Source organism: Vigna angularis, chromosome 8 (genome assembly GCF_016808095.1).
Source record: "Vigna angularis cultivar LongXiaoDou No.4 chromosome 8, ASM1680809v1, whole genome shotgun sequence".
Classification (NCBI taxonomy): Eukaryota; Viridiplantae; Streptophyta; class Magnoliopsida; order Fabales; family Fabaceae; genus Vigna; species Vigna angularis.
This window is the reverse complement of record NC_068977.1, coordinates 30,703,039-30,717,811: the sequence shown is the minus strand read 5'-3', so window position 1 is coordinate 30,717,811 and position 14,773 is coordinate 30,703,039. Positions and strand designations below refer to the sequence as shown.

The 14,773-nt window shown below is 33.8% G+C and overlaps 2 protein-coding genes across 5 annotated transcripts; one reads left to right on the top strand and one right to left on the bottom strand.

Annotated features, from left to right (window-relative positions):
• The first annotated feature begins 623 nt into the window (after positions 1-623).
• On the top strand, positions 624-9,909 carry LOC108345781 (CLP protease regulatory subunit CLPX3, mitochondrial). Of its 4 annotated transcripts, none has more exons than XM_052867426.1 (15): positions 630-2,112; positions 2,387-2,448; positions 2,652-2,740; positions 2,879-2,958; positions 3,235-3,285; positions 3,906-3,980; positions 4,060-4,137; positions 5,246-5,302; positions 6,041-6,111; positions 6,230-6,329; positions 6,536-6,640; positions 8,261-8,323; positions 9,016-9,138; positions 9,234-9,405; positions 9,596-9,909. In XM_052867426.1, exons 1-14 carry the CDS (start codon positions 1,171-1,173, stop codon positions 9,390-9,392), a joined length of 2,055 nt encoding a protein of 684 aa, XP_052723386.1. In that variant the 5' UTR covers positions 630-1,170; the 3' UTR covers positions 9,393-9,405; positions 9,596-9,909. The 4 variants fall into 4 exon arrangements, with proteins under 4 accessions (XP_052723387.1, XP_052723386.1, XP_017440021.1 ...); XM_017584532.2 differs by having other exon boundaries at positions 633-2,112; positions 9,234-9,386; XM_052867428.1 differs by lacking the exon at positions 2,387-2,448 and having other exon boundaries at positions 1,848-2,112; positions 9,234-9,386.
• A 1,923-nt stretch (positions 9,910-11,832) lies between these two features.
• Positions 11,833-13,968, bottom strand: LOC108344941 (uncharacterized). The gene is made up of 2 exons (XM_017583478.2): positions 13,682-13,968; positions 11,833-12,214 (listed from the first exon to the last, which is right to left on the bottom strand). The coding sequence occupies exons 1-2, from the start codon at positions 13,945-13,947 to the stop codon at positions 12,007-12,009; spliced, it is 474 nt and encodes a 157-aa protein (XP_017438967.1). The 5' UTR covers positions 13,948-13,968; the 3' UTR covers positions 11,833-12,006.
• Between the last annotated feature and the right edge of the window lie 805 nt (positions 13,969-14,773).

The following is a 14,773-nucleotide window of genomic DNA, read 5'->3' as shown; positions in this document are numbered from 1 at the left end:
AATAACTAATAAAACAATTTTTTTAATTTAAAAAATAATTAAATTTAAATTAACTATCATTTAAAAATATAAGAATATAATTGTTTTAGTCTAAAATAATATTTATTTAAAAGATAAAATAAAAAAACAGAGTATATATACACAAATAATATCAATTTAGAAAATAATTAAATTTAAATTAACTGTAATTATAAATTAAAAATATAATTATTTCAATTTAAAATAAAAATTACTTAAAAAAGTAAAATTAGAAAGAAAAAATAAATTGTTTTTTACATAATATTACAGATGAAGTAATAAAAGTGAACTCTTCAAAGATTTTATGAAAACATTTTTTTTAAAATAAAAATTTACCAAACAAAATGAATAAGAAGTATTTGGTATACTGAATAGATTAAAGGAATGGTGATTTATCTTTAAACAATAGATAAAGGAATGGTGATGAATTTCATCAATGAATGTGATCCACGTGGAATTATTTATATCTATATGATGATATAGCCTTGGATCTGCATCTACATCTTCATGCATACACACCCAACAATAAATGCTTACTAAAAAGATAAACATTAAAGGATAAACATTGACAACTCTCTTTTTGCTGCTATATTTGCTTTCCATTATTTATAGAAACCAAACCAGAAATGTAGGAAATGGCTGCAATCCAACACAGGATGAAGTGAAGAAGAAGAAGAAGATGGTGAGAGTTAAGAATTTAGCATTAACAAAATGGATTGCACATCATATATGGTCAAAGTGTTAAAAATAGAATAAAAAATACAACACTTTAACCATCACCCACCCACTTCATACACTTCCTCAAATCACAGATAGAGAGAGACACAAACGTGTGTCATGTTCTTTGTGTTGGCAGTTTTCTTTCCTTCACCGAGAAACACTCCTTAGCTCTATCTTCTTGCTCAATCCTCTCCCCTCCAATCCAACTTCTCCTTCATTCTCTCTCTTTCTTCCCGTATTCTTCTCCCTCCCATAAATTCACGCGCACCCATTTTCTTATCCGCCCACACAGATCCAAAATTATTCTCCTTTTCACCATTCCACGCTAATTTCTCAACTGGGTTATCCAAATTCAAAGCATTACTTTACTAATTAACGCAAACCTAATCCCAAGTTCCCGATTTTGGCTTTTTGGATCAAAATCTTCGACCCATGTCGCGACTCTTTGGTAGATGGAAGAAGGCGAAGGAAATGGCGTCGCTTTCGGGGTTTCTGCCACGTGGGCACCAGCGAATCGGGTTAAATTTTTGCCCAATTTCGACCCAGCTGAATATGATATCCGGCCACCGGCGGTGGGAGGCTCAGGTGGGGGTTCAGGAGCGGTATAAGTGGGACCGTGGCGGGTCGGACGACAACCCGACCCGGAAGATCCGGGCTGAGGCTAATTGTCCACGTTGTACTAAGGACATGAACCTTGTTTTCTCTAATCGCCATTTTCCCACCCCACAAAGTGAGTCTAATTCTGAATTGGATGGCGAGGGAGAGAGAGAAAAGGGTTACCAAGCGGTTAACCTTTGTCCGAGTTGCAAAACTGCTTATTATTTTCGCCCTTATGACACTACACCTTTGCAAGGTACTTTCGTGGAGATTGGTAGGGTCAGTAGCACTAACAATAATGGTCTTAATAATGTAAGTGGTAAGGGACATTCAACTAGGAGGATCACACATGGGAAAGGTGGTGGCAAAGAAGGTAGTAGTAGTACTAGTAGGGGTATTCATGGAGGAGAGGAATCTGGCCCTAAGAGTAATAATAGTGCAAGTAAATGGCTTGAAGTGTCATTGTGGGAGACTTTGATGTCATACAATGGTGGTGGTGGTGGTAATGGTAGTAATGGGGAGCCACCTGAGTCGTGGCCTGGTGTTAATGGGAATGAGAATGGGTTGGCTGTGCATACTCCTCCAGGGCCACCTTTTGCACCTGGGATTAATGTTATCCGGGCTACGGGGCCGCGGAATGGTGGTTCAGATGGTGGTGGAGGCAATGGTGAGAAGACTGCCTGGGGAGGGTCTAATTTGGGGAAGGATTTGCCCTCACCGAAGGAGATATGTAAGGGTCTTGACAAGTTTGTTATTGGCCAAGAGAGAGCCAAGAAGGTATCCTGTTTTATTGAGTTTTGTTTGCCTTGCTGATGTGTAATTATGTGTCAATGTGCCCCTTTTGGATAGTTTAGGATGAGGATAGAAAGAAAATTAGTTGTTTGAAATGTGTGTCTATTCTATATTCACTGTCATAGTTTTGAATTTGATTCCAATGTTTTTTTTTCATTCATTCGTTGTATGAAACAATTGAACTTGCTGATATTTTACAAGTCACTGTAAATGCATTGATTTGACTGTACCTCATTAATGGTTCGTGTTTCTGTTGAAGGTGCTTTCTGTAGCTGTTTATAACCACTATAAAAGAATATACCATGCCACTTTACAGAAAGGGTTAGTTCTTTTACTACCCCTTGGTGGAACTGCAGCCGGTTCTTTTGATTCCTTATTTCCCCGTTTTTATACAGATCTCTTCATGTATAAACCAATCTATATGTCATGATAGATATATGAGGATTTTACCAAATGTCAAAATCATAGTTTGTTCTTTCATATTATCTTTTTACTATGATTGAATTAGTGGAGTTGGATACTAGGTCAACTGTAGATTCAGAAGTATTAGATGATGACGATAATGTGGATCTAGAAAAGAGTAATGTTCTCTTGATGGGTCCAACAGGTTCAGGTATGACATTCATTGACTCATTTATTTTCTTCTTTTCTTGTAAGATGAGAATTAATTGTGTCCACATTGCTTGCTCTTTTATACCTGCATCTGAAATTACAGTGTGCGTGCTATGCTAATCTACATTTTATCAAATAGGGAAGACATTACTTGCCAAAACACTGGCTCGATTTGTGAATGTGCCTTTTGTCATTGCTGATGCAACAACCTTAACACAGGCAAGTATTCATTGATGAGGTAATATTAGAATTTGGAAAACAAAGTACGGCATAGGCAAGTAAATGATGCAAATTTGTCAAACTTCCTGTGGCAAATATCTGATTTTTCTTCTTCTTATTTTAGAGATAAGAATGTATTTGGTATGTTGTGTTGGATTCAATGTTTTTTTTCAGCTGAAACTTTGGGTATTAAGTATTAGTAACTATATCTGATTTGGTTTTGTGTTTGGGTAATTTCTTCTTGGACAAAACCTAAACGAGCATTTTAATTTGCAGGCTGGTTATGTTGGAGAAGATGTTGAATCAATATTGTACAAACTACTAGCGGTATGTGTGTTGTTCTACACAATTATGATGTTTTGCTAAATTATCAATTCTTTCACTTCTAGGAATTGCCCTGTTTATCAATTTTCAGTGTCCTAGAAATTCTTAGGTTTTCCTTTTGTATGGTCACTTATACTGTACAGTTGATGATGAATGGATTTTCTCACAATAGAGTTTGTTACATTCAGGGAAACTTCCTTGCTTTATAAACTTAATTGAAAATGATAAAGGTCAGCCCAAATTCTTAGCAATTTACATTAGTTATAGACAAGAAAATATTACTCTGTTCCCTCATTATTTTGTGAACATCTATTCTCTTACAATAATCAATAACTATTTACTTGTGTTGTCTGGTTAGAAAATTTCTAAATGGTAAAAATTGAAATATTCTTTATTTTTCTAAATTTTAGTCTTTTTATCCTTGTATGTATATAGGTTGTTATCAGTTAGATGCTTGTTATGTTGGATTTCTTCCCTCATTGCTATTATTATGCATGTCAGGGAGGAAAGCTAGTGTTTGAATCTCCTCATCTACTGTTCTTATGTTGCAAATTGTTCTTTCTATCTCACTTGTCGCACCTGTCTCCCATATCATTGTTATACTGATTATTTTTGCTATACAGGCAGCAGATTTCAATGTTGCAGCAGCTCAACAAGGAATAATTTACATTGATGAAGTTGACAAAATAACTAAGAAGGTTTCTTTGCTTTTAATTTGATAAGTTCATACTTCTTACCCACTAAAGATTTTAAATGTTATGGTAAATATTGTCACAGGCTGAGAGCTTAAATATCAGCAGGGATGTTTCTGGTGAGGGTGTTCAGCAGGCATTATTAAAAATGCTGGAAGGAACTGTAAGTAAAAGATCCTAAATGCAGTTGTTGCTAACTGGTGTGGTTTACCTCATTCATTCTGGAACTGAAATCTTCATTTTTGACAAGCAATTTATTCACATAGGTATTTAGTCTTGTGCCTAGGGTATTTAACTGGTAATTGATCGGGGTAGTAGCAAATAGCATTGATACATTAATGGTAATTTCAATTAGGTTGAGAAAGTACATTATATATATTTATTTTTGCATGGCAGTATATGATTTTGAGATTCCTAGGACAAACTGTAATATATTCAGTGAGATGAAGTGGACATGCTTTATAATTCTTGTGTATCGAGGACTGAGATGTTGGAACGTGAGGCAAGATTTTTGAATTGATGCAATGGTGTTGGTTATTGGGTTTAGTAAAAGCAAAGGTAATTGGAGTATAATTTTGTTTCTACAGAGGAAAGCTATGTATTCCCAATTTCTTCTGTCCAATTAAAATAAACTCAACAGTAATATAGCTCATTTGCTTTTGTTTTTCCAAAGATTGTGTTCCCGAACTGTTGTTGGAGGCTTGGGGGCAAACCAAAAGAACTTGGTATTCTAGCTTGACATCTGAGGAAAATGTGCAGTTTTTATCAAGTAGTCTCTTGTTAAGAGAAAAAGATGCCTTAATTTAGACCATCAAAGCACCCACAGCAATACTGAACAAACATTGAATTATCATAACATCCTTTTTGCCTAGGAACTCCATGGTAAACAAAATCATGATGATAAATGAAAAAGTTAGAACTATTTGAGGTGAGACGGAATTTGCTCCCTGGTCTGTTAAGCTAGTTTTATTTGCTTCTATGATTCTAAAACTGCATTTTCTTTAGTCCTTTTTAGTGACTTTTCTAAGATTCATTTTAATTTTAGATTTATTTGTAGTTTTTGCTTGCAATATAAATGCAAGTTCTCATATTCCAAATTTAATAGTTTTTTTTTTTGGGGTAACATCACCTTTCTGTTTTGTGGAACATTTTCATCTTTTCTCTAATAGATGATTATTTGTTCTGAAGGTTTTGAATTGGTAGGTGCTAAATTGGTTAGTGCCATTATTAGTTGCAGTATCCTAAACTTGTACTTATTTCTTTTTGTCTAGATAGTAAATGTTCCTGAGAAAGGAGCCAGGAAGCATCCAAGGGGGGATAACATTCAGGTATCTTGTTTTGGAAGAATAACGTCACTAGTCATGTTATTCATCCATGCACCAGGGTGTGATTAACAAATGTTTTCATGTTAGTTTGTCATTGTTTTGAATTGTATGATATCCTCTTTCTACATACTCTAGATTAGCTATCTGGAACAGCATTTTTAGAATTTTTTTTTCTTCATCACTTATCGCTTACAATCTATCCTTTTTATCTTTATTTGTAAATTGAGTTTTAATATTTTTTAGAATAAGTTGTCAAAATTAAAATTAACCTTATGATATAAATTGTTTATTATGAATTTAAAATGATTTTATATGTTAAAAGATATTTATTCCTAACAAATTTTTATGTTAAAAAATATAATTTATATATTGAAAAATGTTTATTTATTATAAATCTTAGTTATATAAAATAAATGTTTATAATGAGCGTTGCACATGCTAAAATACTACCTTGTGTATAACTTATAAACATGTTTCTATTTTTATGATTAATGTATCTTTTCCTTATTGGAAAGATAAAGAAAAAAAGGAAAATGGTACAATAACCTCATTGGTTGGTTAATAACGACGAACCTTTGCTTTAAAAGCTACATAGATAGCTGGAGTTTGTTCTGAAAACTCTTGTTTCTCCCAACATAGTACTTTTCAATAGTGACCTAGTGGCTAGTACAGTTTTGCATATAGCTAGTAACACTTGTTAATTCCTTCACTAATGTTCCGTTCATTTTTTATCTTATGCAGATGGACACAAAAAATATTCTTTTTATATGTGGTGGAGCATTTATCGATCTTGAAAAAACCATTTCAGAAAGGTAGATGTTTTTGGCTTTTGTCTTGCAGGAGTTATTATTTACAAATCATAGATGCTTTACATATGACTTGGTTTCTGCAGACTGTTCACTAACTTTTATTATTTATCAAATAAACCAGACGACAAGATTCTTCAATTGGTTTTGGAGCACCAGTTCGTGCCAATATGAGAACTGGTGGAATAACAGATTCTGTAGTAACATCATCTTTACTTGAGTCCGTGAGTATTGCCTCTTATTATCTGAAATACTGGTCTTTTTTTTTTTTAATAATTGAAGCTTGTAAATAATGCATTTAAGCTACGATGTTGGTGTGTGCTTTCTACTATATTCCAACACCAGATTAAGACACAATAGTAAGATAATGAACTGTTGTAGCTGATAACTATCATAGTGAGACTAAAATGTTGCGTTTAACACTTTCCAGGTGGAAAGTGCTGATCTTATTGCGTTTGGCCTCATACCAGAGTTTATTGGACGATTCCCCATCTTAGTCAGCTTGTCAGCTTTAACTGAAGACCAACTTATGATGGTATTATTACCTTCTTTATGTCTATGTCTTTTAATCATGTCGTATCTTTTACTTCTCGATTTCTCTAAACCATTTAGTGCTCAAATGACTGATTCTGCTTCCCTGTTGAGTGGTCCATCCTATGATAATTCTGTTCCGTCATTTATGATTTGTGATGCTTTCTACATTATAAAGACTTGAGAATCCATATGGGTCTTCAGCCTCCTTAAAGCTTTAAATTTATATTTTTCTCTCAAGATTCAAGGCTTTTGTTATACATTCAAAATGAACTTCAATACTTTTATAAAAATAATAATAAATTTGATAAAGAAAAGAACATATAGTCTTATGGTCTTTTTACGAAGGTGCATGGTTCATATTTAACAGCATGGAAAGCAATTGGATTTTTGAAAAATTTTACTGACTAGAATAGGCACTTATGATATGGGTATGAAATGTAAAAGGAAAGTCAATACTGTGCATGTCACAGAGCAAGGAATGTTGGGGACATTCTCTTTCATTGCTTGTTTGAAATTGCAATTTTTTGTCTCACATCTTATTTAATAAAGTTCTTGATTTTGTAGTTTTGTATAAATTTTAATCAATGGGAAAAGGTGTTAGAAAGGGTGTGTCTGATAGGATCCTCGAGCCCGATTTTGATGATGAGCAAGAATGGGATCAGTTGTTGGACTTAACTCTGAAAAAGCCCATCACATGAAAGTATACTGTAGAAGGAAGAAAGAGTGTTCAAAAGACAGAATTAGTTAGTGAGGTGGAACACAGTTACTGCATTTGCAGAAGGAATTCTATTAGCATTTCTGTTTTACAGCTTACTTCAATAGAACAGCAGGGGAACGAGGGAAGGCAGAAAAGAATATTAAACAAGGGTAGTTTGGTAGGTGTCTCTCTGGATATGAGTCCTAGGCTCTGGTTTATCTTTTTCATTGAATGCAATAACTATGGTAGATTCTCTTTTTCATCAAATAATACGGTTGCAGTGAAATCCTTGTTGGGGTTTCCATCAGTGGCTATTCCTCCTCTCTCTCCTCTCTCTCTCTCTCTCTCTCTCTCTCTCTCTCTCTCTCTCTCTCTCTCTCTCTCTCTCTCTCTCTCTCTCTCTCTCTGAGTACATATATATAATATATAAATCTTAAAAATGGCCTGAACTGGTTTTTATTTATAATTATAGCAAAATTGGAAGAAGTTCCTCAAGGTAGTTATAACAGTGAGAAGACTTGAGTATTGTGGTGTGCCCAAATCCCATACTGTGTAGTATGGGACTCTCGGTAGAGTATTTTAAGTGTGTGGTTCTTCCTCCTTAATAGCTGGCTTTTGAGGGTGGATTCCGCAAGTACTTGATACTTAGCAATAGTTCTTTGATTGTACGATTTCCCTAATTGCGTGACTGTCCTATAGTTATTGAAACACCCATCTAAAAAAGGTGATCTCTTTTTATTTGATGTTGTTGTTGATGTTGATGTTGACACTTTATCCTCTCTTTTCAGTTATAGTAAAGCAAGGATATTGAAACGTTTTTGGGAAACTAGAAAAGATTTTGAAAGATGGGAATCCCTTTCTTTCTAGTATGTTCCTTCATATTTAGATTTTGAAAATATAGTCATATGACTATTGGGTTTGCAGGTCCTCACTGAACCAAAAAATGCTCTTGGCAAGCAGTACAAGAAATTATTTAGCATGAATAATGTAAGCAGCTCTCTTTCTCTCTCTCTCCCTCTCTCTCTCTCTCTCTGTGCCTCTCATTGTGTGTTTTTGTGTCTATGGCGGTTGGAGTGCCTGACTCTGTGCATATGACTACTATTTGGTGTGAAAACCTGAACTCATGTGGCCACCAGATCCATATCGAAGGAACAAATTTAGGCACACTGAGAAGCAAACTGTTCAAACTTGACCTTGGTTAAAAGGATTGATTTAATGATTGTCCATGACAGACTAATTTAAATTTCTATTTAGTCACTCATTTCATATATTTATTGTTTCAAATTTTTGTATAATAAATCACTTTATTTCCCTCTTCCTATTCTTACCATGACATAGAATTATCCCTTAATCTCCTTTTTTTTTCATCTATTGATGATGCCTGGAGCTTTTGTCTAAAAACCATTTTTGCCTTCCTATATTGGAAACCTGACGTAGAAGACTGATCAAAACTAACCTTGGTTGATTTAGTCTGCCATTGTTTTTGGGCCATTTGGTGTTTCTTCTTTGTGGGTCAAACTTGTGAACTTGTTTTTTCCTTTTGCTAAAAATATTAAAATTGTCCCGGGTGTGTCTATTTGTTAATTTTTTTTTTTTTTTTTTACAATCAAGAGTGCAAGTAGCTTGTAAGGTGGACACAAGGAAATCTATTTGTCTTAAACTTTATCCCTATTCTCCAGGTCAAGTTACACTTTACAGAGAAAGCTCTAAGGCTGATAGCAAAGAAAGCAATGTCCAAAAATACTGGTGCTAGAGGTTTAAGATCCCTACTGGAAAGCATTTTAACTGAGGCGATGTTTGAGGTATTGAACGGTTTGCTTATTCGTATATATCTATCAGAAACTGTCATAATTCTCTACAGATTTTTACTAACACATACCATGCTCATGTGCACCAGATTCCTGATATTAAGACAGGAAGTGATCGAATTGATGCAGTTGTTGTTGATGAAGAGTCAGTAGGATCACTAACTTCCCTCGGATGTGGGGGGAAAATTCTTCGGGGAGATGGTGCTTTGGAGCAGTACCTAGCTAAGATGAAAGATTCAGCGGTATGATCTCCATGTACTGGTGAATGCATTGGATTTTATGTTGGAGGGTTGGTTATAAAAACTATCAATTGTTCCTGTTACCTTGTAGTTGTCCCTGATTATGTAATAATAACATGCCCCCTACAGGAGATGTTTTCCTTCATTTGATGCATTATGAGCTATGAGGATGCTGTATTGAGTTTGGACTAAACCTGCTTGATCTTTTACAGGTTAATGTTGATGTGGGCGAATCAGACCTAAATGAGGGGGATTTGGAGCTTTCATCAAGAGCCATGAGCTTGTAATGTCATTAATCAGTGTATAATTTGTTATTGTTATTTGTACAAAACTCTTAAAAAAGAGTTGCTGTAATTATCCCTTGTATAACAGCATAGCTACTGATATCTAAGTTCACTGGATAGGAAAGAAATAATAGAAGAAAAAAGAAAGGTATAGTGTAGCATTGCTAATTTAGGCAGCACATTATACAAAATTTTCAATAATTTTTTAGGAAGTCTCAATGAAGACATTTTTTTACTTTCTACTACTGGTGCCCCCTGAGCAATTACCTATTATGGATTTAATTTTAAGAAGTCTTTTTACTGATTTCACAACTTGAACTTGTGACCTCTTCACATGTGACATGATACACTAATCTTAGTAATTGTCCCAAGGATTCTTCAGATTGTCAAGATGTTTCACTTCAAAATATATGTTTATGGAATTGAAAACGACCAAGGGTTAATAATGATAAATGAACCGGGTCACCTCTGAAATGAGACAACAATAAAAGCCCCTAGGAAGTGACATAAAACGCCATCTTACAAACAAATAATCTGACAATCATTTCGTGGTTGAACCGTTACATGAAGGAAAAGGTTATTTATGCATAACTTTGTTGTTACAGAAGAAAATGCACATCTCTCTAAATATTTACTGATGGAATGCTAAAATCTAGCTTACATGAAGCAAATTGAGGTATTCAAAAAGAGTAAAAATATCATTACATACTCTTACATTATTTGACACAGAATACAAAAATAAAATGGTTATAAAAATGTAAAATTTTGTATTATTTTCAAGAAAAAAGAGAGTAAAAAATAAATAAGAATAATGTCAAACAAATATAAAAAATTTAGGTATATCAAATAATTATTTTCTATATTGAAAATATTATTTTTGCATTTGTTCGGTATAGTAAGTGTTTTCTCTGTTGTAAGATTTTTAGATTGCATCTGGGCAAAAAACAATCAGTGGCTATATGATACATAGAAAGCTAATTCATGATCTTCAATATTGGTTAAAACTTTAACCTTACAGCCTCAAAATTCTAGACAGTTGACACCTCCAAAACCATTAACTGCGAAATCCCACATATATATACCGGAGCAACACCAGATATTCAAATTTCAGAAGCTCCAAATTAGTCAGTTCTCATGAATTATATTTTTATGGTGAAGCTAAAAAATAATAGATAACCGTTTCTACTTTTTGATGGTATCACCATGGCTTCTAAGGTAAAATTGATTACTATGTTATCCTGACAAACTATAGGAAAGGCTGATTGTTGATTTCCTCTTTTGGTTTGGAATTTACATTACACCCATAATCAACATTCTAAGATGGCATAGGAGATTGGTGAAAAAAATTATAAGATTATTACTAAAGTGTTTTTTACATTCAGTGATAACTTAGATTGGGTTTCTAAAAGGTGACGGCCTAGAATATATTCAAAGTAGTACTGATAGTGAAATTCTGTACATTGTTAAAAATTGTATCTGCTTGTTATGCAATATGGCATGCATAAACTTCCACATACTAGGGAGTATTCTCTTCCTATCGTACATGTTGATGCTTTTGACAATGAGTAAACTGAAATTATGTAAACTCAAAGCATGCATTCTAGGACTTTCTTGTAGTTTCTTAAGCGTGAGATCACGTGATTCAAACATAAACAACATCTTTTGAAGATTAAAAATATCGGTCATGCTATTCTTTAAGCACTGGACGTATTAGTACATGGCAGACATTCTAATTTTTCTGAACTACTATTGATAGATTTGTGATAAAGTCTCCTTGACATTTTGGTGTATATTCTGGTTTAAGATTTCCTTAATCAATTCTGAACAAATTACATCAGGAGTCTATCAATTATTGCTGATATACCCTCATATTTTAGTGTTGCCCTCCAGCAATCTTGTAAAAAACCTTGAACGGTTGTTTAAGGTTGTCTCTTAGTTTTGTGTCATGTACATGACAGGTGCATTCTTTTCCATTAAATTCATTGACTTAGAGCAATTCCAACTGAAATGGCTAACAACATATTGTATAGCTACAAACCATTCAGACGAATCTATTCGCAGAATATCTTGTCCTCATGGACAATGAATCTGCAACAATGGATTCAACCAACTATGTAGATAATGCAGAGAATCCAATCAGGAGATGAGAATGTGCTCCCTCCGTGTTCATCTTAAACATAGTGATGAGATATTGCTTTCAATAGGATATTGTCAAGGTACGGTACAATGTCATGGAAGTGAAAACTTTGGTACATCCCAGTAGCAACTAGTAACTATAGCTAATAGTAAGTAGCAATTACTTGATCAAGTTCATATACATGTCATATCATTAGTACACATTACTTTTTCAAGCTGTAGTGCTTCTTCACAGCTTCAATCACTTCCCAAGTAATGTTCATTCCTTTTGGGAAGACAACTAAATCACCACCCCCAATTTCAAAAGACCCAACAGATCCTTCAACAGTAACTCTCACTTTTCCCTCCAGCAGATACATAGTCTCTTCTTCTTTAAAGTACCATGGAATTTTGGTTGGACCACCTTCCCACCTGTTCAATATTTAGACCCATGTGTCAATAGTCAATGCTAGTATTGACACATGTGCAAAGTGTTTCTGAGAATAAGCAATGGAATGCAAGGTTTTTCATCAATGATAAAAATTTGCAAGTACAGACAGATAATTAAAAACTAAGCTATTGCTTGAATCAACAGAAGAATCCAGTAACACGTAAAAAATTCAAAATATACAGTATTCTTAACATTTCATCTCATCTTCTGTATGCTAATGGTTTACTGCAAAAAATATAAATACAAAAGAATAGAAAAGAAACACCAATACTAGCCATCGGGATGCCTTCACACTAATTTATTTTTTTAACCAACACCTATACTATTAAAAAAGGATTAAAATATCACCTTCATAACAATTGGTCATAATTTAGATCAATTTTACTCTCTTTATATGATTTAAATTGAAGACCTACAAAGTATAAATATAATATGGTAATAATGTTTTAAGCTGTTGTATTAAACAAGGGATGCCAGTATTACAAAAAGCTTCACCATCACATGGTGTCAAGATATGTATTTTTTAAATTATATAGGCGTTCCTCTTTCTCCTTGCTTTAAGACACACAAGGAAACAAAACAGGAAAATCAACAGTGCAAAAACTTAGTAGTTGTACCACATGTGTCGCTTCCAGCAAAGATAGGAAACAGAGTCATTATTAAACCCAGATCAACCCTTTGGGTACAATACAATCATACAAAGCAATTTTAGGAGGAAAAAATAAGAAGAAAAAATAAAATTGATTTCTTCACAAACTAAAATTAACGTGTATAAATTAAAAATAAGAATTTAGAGAAACTACAGGAAAGAACTTCTACAATTTATCTTATGGAAAAACTAAAATTTCATTTTTTTTTATTTTTCCTTTCTAAAATGTTTACATAGAAGTTTGTCTTAACATACCCTACTCTACCTATGTATATATACATAACAAATAATGCGTGTGTATGAATATCAATGGTTAATTTTCCCAGTAAGAAGATGGTATAGTCATACAAATGGCAATAAATAGAATATCAATGTGAAAATTAATTATTGACATTCCAATATAAATGTGAAAATTAGTTACATCAGTATACTACCATAAACTGATGATTTTCTTATCAATGAAAGAAATTACTTACTTTAGCTTTAAGGAGAAGATCAACATTTGATATTCTAACACATCATTTGCCTTGATTTTTTTATCAATGATGAAAGTTACCGATTTTACCTATACCTTCAAAGTGAATTGTTCATTTCAATGAGCTAATTCCCACTACCTAACCCCTACAGTAACTTCTAAGACAGGAGTGTGAACACAGACATGAGCAACACCCAAAATTTGCAGAGCAGAAAAGGTTGAAACTTTGAAGGAAACACATCACGGGCAGCAGTGCAAAACTGAGTAACAAGATCATACTTGAAAAACAGAGGAGAAAAAAAGTGAAAAGAAAGGGACGGTTACTTGTTCCAAGTTGAGACTCCAAGTTCAGTGAGTTTGGACTGAGGTGGGTTCTTCTCTATCTTCACTCCAAACACCTCATAGGTTTTCATGGCGGTTTCCTTAGGCACGAGTGCAACAAAGAAGAGGGAGAGAAGCAGAGGAACAACAAGAAGTGACAAACCCAGCACAGAAGGCTTCATTGCTTTACCAAATCGCAGTTTCTGTTTTTCACCAAAAGGTTGTCTTCTGAGGAGTGTGGAATGGAAAGAATTTCCACTTTTTCTCATGGCAGAATATTTTAATTGCAATTTGGGAACTATTTTCTATAAAGTAAAATTTTAAACATTATTACAAATGATGCCATTGCTAACTAAGAGTAGGACCAAATAACATACTTAAAAATGACGTTCTATTCTAGCTATTTTATTGTATATTTGTTAAAAAAAATGCGTAGGTAATTTAAAATCTATAAGTATAAGTAAATATTTTAAAAAATTATAAATTTTTAAAATAAAATTTAACTAATATAAAATATAATATATGTAAAGACGGGGAAGAAATAAGTTCTAGAAAAAGTAACGTGGCAGTAGATAATGAGATTGGATATTTAAAATAAAATAATTTTTAATATAAGAACTTTGGACTTAAGATCATTTCATTATCTGAGGAAAACTTTGTCACTCTTCTAAACCCTAGTTCCTCTTCTCTGCCTTCTATCTACCACATATCTGTCTTCTCTCTTCCATTTCTCTTCACTAAGCCATTAGATCTCCGATCAGGTGGCGTCCAAACGTCCGCAACGTAGAGGGCTTCGGAACTGAGCGATTCATTTCGGGTTCTAGGCTGGTAAGTCCTTGCATGCAACTTCTTCTCCGTTTCTGAACCTAGCACATACATTCTTGCTGGTTGCATGCGTCTTGTGCTTTCATCTTTTTCCTTTTCTACTCCCTCCTAGCTCTAAGAGCTGTTCCTACCATCAATGTGGTTGTTTGTAGGGTTTGGTTGGGTCTTTGCTGTGTGAGGTACTTTAGAGAAACGTTCTTGTGAGCTGGGCAGTTCAACTCTAAGGTAAGGAGAGCTAGACATTCTTCTAATTTTTTTAGTGTATGATGT

Bases quoted from the DNA above. Each gene is read 5' to 3' on its own strand.
- LOC108345781 (XM_017584532.2), top strand. From the start codon at position 1,171: ATGTCGCGACTCTTTGGTAGATGGAAGAAGGCGAAGGAAATGGCGTCG. The intron at 6,112-6,229 runs GTAGATGTTTTT...CAAATAAACCAG, and splicing joins GAAAAAACCATTTCAGAAAG to ACGACAAGATTCTTCAATTG. The intron at 9,139-9,233 runs GTATTGAACGGT...CATGTGCACCAG, and splicing joins TAACTGAGGCGATGTTTGAG to ATTCCTGATATTAAGACAGG.
- LOC108344941 (XM_017583478.2), bottom strand. From the start codon at position 13,947: ATGAGAAAAAGTGGAAATTCTTTCCATTCCACACTCCTCAGAAGACAA. The intron at 12,215-13,681 runs GTAACCGTCCCT...AATATTGAACAG, and splicing joins GGAGTCTCAACTTGGAACAA to GTGGGAAGGTGGTCCAACCA.